Source organism: Momordica charantia (assembly GCF_013281855.1).
Source record: "Momordica charantia cultivar OHB3-1 chromosome 9 unlocalized genomic scaffold, Mcharantia_2.0 BLBB01000009.1, whole genome shotgun sequence".
In the NCBI taxonomy this organism is placed as follows: Eukaryota; Viridiplantae; Streptophyta; class Magnoliopsida; order Cucurbitales; family Cucurbitaceae; genus Momordica; species Momordica charantia.
This window is the reverse complement of record NW_028275167.1, coordinates 6,122,838-6,130,909: the sequence shown is the minus strand read 5'-3', so window position 1 is coordinate 6,130,909 and position 8,072 is coordinate 6,122,838. Positions and strand designations below refer to the sequence as shown.

Here is an 8,072-nt window from a genome sequence, read left to right as displayed (position 1 = left end):
ATGCCAATTACCGCTGAATTATACTCGATTTGACTAAGAAAGAGGATTTTTTAACAACAAATGAAAATATTAGGATTAAAATTAAAATGGATAAAATGTTAAAGCACATATGTTAGAGATATTTTATATAATTTAGTCTTTTTTAATCAACACCACTTTGCATTAAAAAAAGTATTATCAAAACAAACAATTGGACTTCTTATTCTTTGAATTTATGTTAACGTGGTAAGATTGTAGCTTTAGCTTTTATAAATAATAAAAAATATATTGAAACAATTAAAAGGAAAAGACCATGACTATAATATATTAATTTTTGAAAAATAACTTGAAGGCTAAAATATAGTTAATACTCCTACATAATCTCAATTCTTCGATTTCTCTCCTTAAAAATTAAGAATTTTCGTTCTTCTAAATTCATTCAATCTTAGTTAAAATCCAACGATGTCAACCATAATGTGAGAAACAGCAAAAGAAATGGAACTCCCTTCCTCCTCACTAAGACGAAACAACAAAAAGATTTAAAAAAAAACTTTATTAAGAGGAGACATCTGACAATGAAAAAGAAGCAAACAACGATAAACACTCCCCCTTTCCCCTTCTCCCCAACGTAACTTTACTTTCACTTAGTTAACATATCAACAAAAAGACATTAACTTTACAAGCATTCCTTCAACCAAACGAGAGACAGCAAAAGATAGAGAACTTCCTTCCTCCTTCCCACTAAGACAGAACGACAAAAGATAAAAACTTTATTAAGAGAAGACATCTGATAAGAAAAAAGAAGCAAATAACGATAATCCTCTCCCACTCCGAATAAACAACAAAATTAGCACTTAAAAGAGAGAGAAGAGAGAGAGGGAGAGAAAGAACACTATAGTTGTCCCTAATGAGAATACATCCAAACCACCCAACAAACTTGAGGGGGGGGGGGATGGCCAATGAAAAGGGAGGTTGTGGAGTTTGATGTTATCCCAAATGCCAAACACCCCCCTTCTAAGAATAGGCAATGAGGAGATGACAAGAAATAATCAAATCAATGTTCCAAGGATAGTGAAATCCATGATTTGGACATGGCGTCCAATCATTTTTGGCTGCAAAATTTTATGCTATTTTTGGAGGAGACGTGGGCAACCCATGTCCCTTTAGAGTAGAGAGATGACTTTTGCCAAAACACTATGCCCACTTTTCTTCTTTTTTCTTCCATCAAACCAATCTTCTCATTCAAATCCCAATTGGGTTGTCAAGAGGACGAATAGGGGGTTAAAAAAGTGGGTTTTTAACTACTTTCCCTTTCTCCTATTGTGATTAAAAAAAAAAAAAAAAAAACTATGTTGTTCTCTTGAAGGGAGCATGTTGTAACGAGTTATCATCTTAATTTTGGACTTTTGTAGCTGTTTGAGTTGGTTTCTTTTAGCTCCATTTTGAGTAATCTTGTCGGACTCCACAATATTTTGGTTTGAAAAGCTCAACATTTAGTATCTTGGGTAGAGAGTCGTAGCAAAGTTTGACAACGAGAGAAATTTTAGAGTTGATTTGTATGGAGCTGAGAGCCTATCGCAATAGGAACTTACCCTCTCTTTTTGTTTACTATCATGGGTATTTTGGCTGGTTTCTACATTCATCTCGTCTAATCACAATAGACCGTGAAATACTTAACTTTACAACATTTGGGTATCGGAAAAACTTGCACATAACTCGAGTAAATAGCCATGGAAAAGGGGGAAACCAATAGTAGTTCAACTAAAACAAGAATTGGGAGACAGAGAGAAAACTCCAATCCAACTAAAGTCTCAGACCCTTTTTCTACCACACAAAAAAGAGCAAAAAAAAAAGAGAAGAGAGAGAGAGAGAGGGGGGAAGAAGTACACAACTAAAAGAAGAGTAGACAAACAAAATCCCTTTATACTTTAGCTCTAAATCCACAAGTATAACATACAATACACAAACAAGATTGGAGCATAAACCAAGCCTTTGTTTGTGAAAAATTAGTGCTTCATCATCATCAATCAGAATGCCCATTTTTTCTTTCTTCCTCGAAAAGATTCATATGATAAAACCAACAAAAATTTACCCCTACACTTCACACACTCACTTGGTTTGATGGCTGGAAGAGTCAGGAAGGCAAACTTTTTGGGCTTCTGGTTTGGCCATCTCAACTTTCTGCTCTTTCAAACTCTTCATTCTTCTCATCATCTCAGCTCTATAAAATTTGGCCACTTAGCTCCTGACTAATCAATAAGCAGCAGCAGCAGCACCAAAATAAGCAGAATCCCAAGATGTTAATTAAGTACCAGAAAGTGGTGATATTGTAAGTAAATATATATATCATTATAACATATATATAGATATATAACTACAAAGGAAAAGGGAGAAAAGAAACCCAAGTCATATATGTCAAAGCTTCTGTTAGGTGTGGCAGCTTCTTCTTCTTTCTTTCTTTTTTTTTTTGTTTTCTTTTTCTCTTAGGTAGTAAAGTTAAAGTAGTTGTATTAACAGTTAAGGGTTGATGAAGTTGTTTATCTCTTCCATTAGACAGTAGAAATGTTGGTTGTTTGGCAAGAAGTAGAACCCGATTGTCGCCTGCTCGAGGAAGAGAAGCTTCACGTCATGACCGGAGTCTTTTAGGCCTTGGACATAGGCGAGTTGCCAGTCTTGCATCAGATCCAGCCCGGCAACAACTACTAGACTTTTCGGGAAGTCGAGTTCTGCAATGCTTTTGGCTTTGGGACCAAAAATGTTGCAAGCTGGGTGGTCTCTGTCTTCTCCTTCAGGGAGATATGCTCTCCAGTACCAATCTCGGTCTTGGATGGTTACGAAGTATTTACCATCGAGTTTCTTCTCCGACTCGGTCCTCTTTTCACCCCCAAACATTGGGTGGAGAAGGATATTGCCTAATACCTCGACGTCTTCTTCAGCTGCCCTCACTGCAACGTGGTGAGCAATGTTGCCACCAGAACTATCTCCAGCCAAATACACATGAACCTTAGAGTCCTTCCCACTTTGCAGCCATGTTTTCGACTTAACCCATTTGAGTGCAGCCCAGCCATCTTCGTATGCACATGGATAGCGGTGTTCGGGCGATCGGCGGTAGTTAACTGAGACTACAACCGCCTTGCAGATGTTCACAATGCGGCGGCAAAAGGTGTCGTAGATAGCACTGTTGGCTGATGAATGAGCAAAGCTCCCACCATGGAAAAACAGAATGACAGGAACAACTTTTGACATGCTCAGGGGCTTCTCAAGATCAATGATGCCCCATTGAGCCTCATTCTCCGGGGCGAGCTGGTAAACACGGTTGAGAAGGCCGGAAGCTCGATCGACATGATCGAATGAGAAAACCCCGTCAACTGGTATCACATTGGCTGGGACTTTACGCTCGAGGAACTCCGCCAACTCTCGGTTGAAGGTCCCGTCCGAGCGGCGGAGGATGTTGTATGCTAGCTTGAAATTGGAGATGAGCACCCATGTATTCAGTGGAACAACCCTCTGCATCAAGAAGGGAATAACCGAATGAAGTGATAGTGAAAAAGGCCAAGAAAACAAAGAGGAAAGAATCAGTTGAAACTCCGTTAAAATCAGATAAGAACACGATCATTCTCAACAAAAATATCATCTCCAAGATTTTCTGCAGCAAACCCAACTCAAAAATCTCCAACCCACCACTTCCCAACATTCACTCAAGGCCAGAAGTTGGAAGAAATGGAAAGAAACAAAGAGAACCAAAGCACACCAGGAAGTACACTCTTAAAACCAGCTCATAAGTCATAGTTAGCCAAAAACCATCAGAAATACACAAAGGCAGGTCTAGTAATTTAACAGAAAGCCTCCAAAAGAGAAGAAGAAAAAAACTCCTCTCAAGTCAAAATAAGTGCTCCCATCTTTAGCCCAAAAAAATTTCCCAAAATTCAGCATACAGGCAAGAAAGCTTGAGAACCCAAAATCATAACCATTAAAAGCAATGAAAAGCCAAAAGAAAAGAAAGAAACAGAGACCCCATAAATGAAATCATTAAAACAAATTCAAAATCTAGCATATAGAGGCAGCAAACGAATACGGATTAAGAAACAAAAGAGAAGAGTAACACTAATAGCAGCAGTACCTTAGATTCATTAAGGTTGACTTCATTGCTACCAGCCATCTCCCCCTCTCCACTCAAACCCCCAAACCACAGAGAAATCCAAAACCAAAGAAAATCAAACAAGGGTGATCTCCAGTCACAAAAACCCTTTGATTCTCATGGCAAGCAACACAACACACAACAGAGAAAGCAACCAAACCCTCAAGCAAAATGGGTTTCTACTCCTCAATCCCAACTTGGGTTTTGGTTTGGCCCCCTAGTTCTTGTTCTTCAATCTGTGTAGTGGTGTGTTGACAACACCCTTTTCCCTGTTTTCTTCTTCTCTCTCTTTTTCTGATTGATTCCTCGTTTGGAGTTCACTGGACATTGAAGAGACGGGTGTTTCAGAAATAAGGGAACAGAGAGCGCTCAGAGAGGCTGGGAAGATCAAGGATAATACAGAAAATTAAAAGAAAGACAAAGTACAAAGAGAGGGGCGTGTTTGTGATGGTCAAACGCAAAGGAAAGGGGAGAAACGACGGTGGTGGACGGAGACGAGAGAGACGACAAATCGGGCGGCCGAATTAAACTGTTGAAATGGGACCTACCATTTCAATTTTTCTTCTCTTTTGTGTAATTCTTTTTTCTTTCTTTCTTTTTTGTTGGGTTTCTCTGTTTTCTTCTTCTTCCCTTCAAAGTTCAATCTTTTTTTCTTTTTTCTTTTGGGTTTTTGGGTTTCCCACAATATTTAGAATGTGGGGTTGTGAGGTTTTTGAAGGAAGAAAAAGGAGAAGGAAGAAGAAATAGAGGAAAGGGTTTATGGAGCTCAGTCAATGTTTATGGAAATGGAAAGGTTCGGACGGAAGAATGGGCTAATGGCAAATGTCAGAGCCATTTTGGGTCTTTTTGGTTCTTTTACATTAATTCTTCTTTTTTTTTTCCTTTTCTTTTCATTATTATTATTCTTTTTATTTTTTCTAATAGTTTATTATGGACGCCATTCTTTTTTCACTATTTACATCCACTTTTTTATTTCTTAAAAAAATGTTAAAATAAAAAAAAATCATGGATTTTACTTTTGTCATTTATTCTAAAAACTTTCACTATTTTGACCCAGCATGGAATAATATTTTGAAGGAAAATTTGACAGAGACAAAATTTGGAATGATATGACAATTAATGTGCCAATTTTGCGTTAAAAGTCTTCTTCCTCTATCGTCAACCGAGCTCGCTTAATCCAAATATAGCTCGCTTCTCTATTGTGTCTGCCCAATTTAATTGTCACGTCGTTTTATATTCTGTTGCGTCAACTATCCGTTCAAAATATTAACGATGGTTTACTTAAAGAGTATTTCTGAAATGTTTATGAAAAGTCAATAGTAGTATTGAAACTTTTAAACAAATATAAAATCTATGATTTTTTTTTTAGTAATTTAACCTAAAAAATAAATGAGATAATAAAGGTTTTTTTCGTGTGTGATAAATTGTGAAGTCTTCTTATGGAGTAGGCTTAAATATATAGTTTTATCTCAATCAATTAAAAAAAATAACATATTCTTAGATCACCAACCAAAAAATATGTCATTTATTTAGAAGGAGATTGGAATCCATCATTTACAAATGGAAACACTCTTTAAAATATGTCGGTCAAGTTGATATGGAATACAATGAACATGTTTAATCATAAATTTAAAAAACTCATCTGCCTCGTGTTAATTTATTTGAAATAACTTAGACGACTACCATTACTATGTTGCTAAATAAAAATTAGTTAATTAAAAACTAAAAATATTATTCTACGAACTAATAGTTTCATAGAACTTTATTGGAAAAGAAAAATCAAGACCAAGATAAAAATAGAAAATTGTGAAAGATTATAATCAAAATTAGAAAAGTTTCATAAAATTCATAAATTTAATTTCATATTTGGCATCCTAGAAAGTATGGTAGTTTTAGATAAAAAAAAATTCAAAATACTTTTTTTTATTAATCAGTTGTGGGTTGAATAAATGGTTTCATAATTGATTATTGTGAAAAAAAAAAGTGTTTTAAAAAATGTTGTTAAAAATATATCTTCTATAAATAATGAAATCGATTTGATTTATTTCCATATTAGTCTAAAGTGAATGTTTTGAATTAAAAACCAAATCAATTTGGTTAGAATTGATTTTTATTAGATTTAAGTAAATTTTTGTCTATTTCATGTTGATTTTGATTGAATTGTAAGTTTGATTGATATATGAGGATTCATGGTTTTGTTTTGTTTTATATTTTCCTCAATGATAAATTCCCTAAAATTTGATGTAAACATGATTTGTTTTTAGGGCATTGTTTTTTTATTGCTTGAAAATATCTTTGACTCTCCCATGAAGAACAATGATAGATGCAAATCAATAAAGTTTGAACAATTCTAGAAAAAAAATACACTAACTGAAAATTTTATTTACACTCAATCTAATTATATCATAGATTAAATATGATTGATTCTGGTTGGTTCGGTTTAATTTTTTTTTAAAAAATGCCAACATATCTATTAATACATGATTCGGATATAGGTTTCTAAACCCAATAGATCACCCCGTTTTGGCATGTTGCCATGTCCAACACATAGACTAATCGGTTAAATTGTTGACCTGCCTTGCGTTCAAAGGCTTCTCTCTTCCTATTTATATAGAAAGAGTCACATTGGACCTAGCCAGATCTAGTTGATATGGTAGCTAGGTCGAGTCCAACGTAGTTGGGTTTGGTAGGATTTGATCAGGTCGGATCTGGTAAACCTCATACGATAATTTTGTTCACAACAAATCCATGTTCACTCGTTACTAAGAAATTCTTAGGTTAAAACACACTTTTAGTCCTTGTACTTCCAATAAAGTAATCACTTAGTCCCTAAATTTTAGTAGGTAACAGTTTAGTTTCTGTACTTTCAAATTAGAACAATTTAGTCTCTGAACTTTAGTGTATAACATTTTAAGTCTCTGTATTCTCAAATTAGTAACATTTTAGTTCATATACTTTCAAATTAATAACAATTTAGTCTCTAAATTTTAGTGTGTAACATTTTAATCTATGTACTTTCAAATTAGTAACAATTTAGTCATTAAACTTTAGTATGTAACAATTTAATCTACGTAGTCTAAAATTTGTAATGATTTAGTCCCTATAATGGAAAATTTTATTAAATTTCTTATACATTTAGATCGGTAAATCGATGAGGTACAAAATACATTTACAAATTACAAAAACTAAATTGTTATATGATAAAAATCGACACTTAATTTTGATAAGTTTTTTCAAAGTAGGGACTAAATTGTCATATAATAAAGCTCGACCATTAAATTTTACCAATTCAAGAGTACATGGACTAAATCGTTACACTTTTTTTAAAAAAAATATTGTTCATTACAATAACATCGATTAACTCTCCAACTAGCGATAGGATCATAAACATTGTATTTTTCTCATTTACTTCAAAAATAGAAAGAAAACAAAACGAAATTTTCGATAATTAATATGTTATATAGATGAAGGACAGAAAAAAAAAAGATTAATTATTTTTTGGGTATTAAAAAAAAAGAAAGAAAAAAGGTGGAGACAGGGTTTGGTGCGTGCGGCCAACGCCAAAGCACGTGGCGACAAGGGGTTCCGTCTGGACTCTATTTGCCGAACCCATCCCCTCGTCCAACTTTTTCAACTCCCCAAAATACCCTCCTTCCTTTCACTAACCACACACCACTGCCACTGAGAGCGACACGTGTTTTGTCCTCTTCCGGAAAGCGCGTGACGCCATGTTTTTTGTCAGAATCTCATAGGAGGCTTTGCTTTCTCTACTCTTTTTTTTTTTAAATATATATATTTTTTCTTTTTTACATTACAAAATTGAAGTTGAAAAGTTGTGTAACGTGGGCTTCGAATTTTGTCGTATTCTTCCGGAGCCCCGTTTTGTTTTTGCAAATAATAAATAAAAAATATTTTTTTTATTTCACAGGCAACGGACACGTGGCATTGCCCAGTG

The 8,072-nt window shown here is 34.6% G+C and overlaps 1 protein-coding gene across 1 annotated transcript; it reads right to left on the bottom strand.

Annotated features, from left to right (window-relative positions):
- Positions 1–1,882: 1,882 nt before the first annotated feature.
- LOC111018486 (gibberellin receptor GID1B) lies at positions 1,883–4,897 on the bottom strand. Its single transcript, XM_022294591.2, has 2 exons — positions 4,100–4,897; positions 1,883–3,486 (listed from the first exon to the last, which is right to left on the bottom strand). The coding sequence occupies exons 1-2, from the start codon at positions 4,136–4,138 to the stop codon at positions 2,497–2,499; spliced, it is 1,029 nt and encodes a 342-aa protein (XP_022150283.1). The 5' UTR covers positions 4,139–4,897; the 3' UTR covers positions 1,883–2,496.
- Between the last annotated feature and the right edge of the window lie 3,175 nt (positions 4,898–8,072).

Excerpts from the sequence above, each read along its gene's own strand:
- LOC111018486 (XM_022294591.2), bottom strand. The coding sequence starts at position 4,138 with ATGGCTGGTAGCAATGAAGTCAACCTTAATGAATCTAAG. Across the intron at positions 3,487-4,099 it reads TCAACCTTAATGAATCTAAG|AGGGTTGTTCCACTGAATAC; the intron begins GTACTGCTGCTA and ends TTCTTGATGCAG.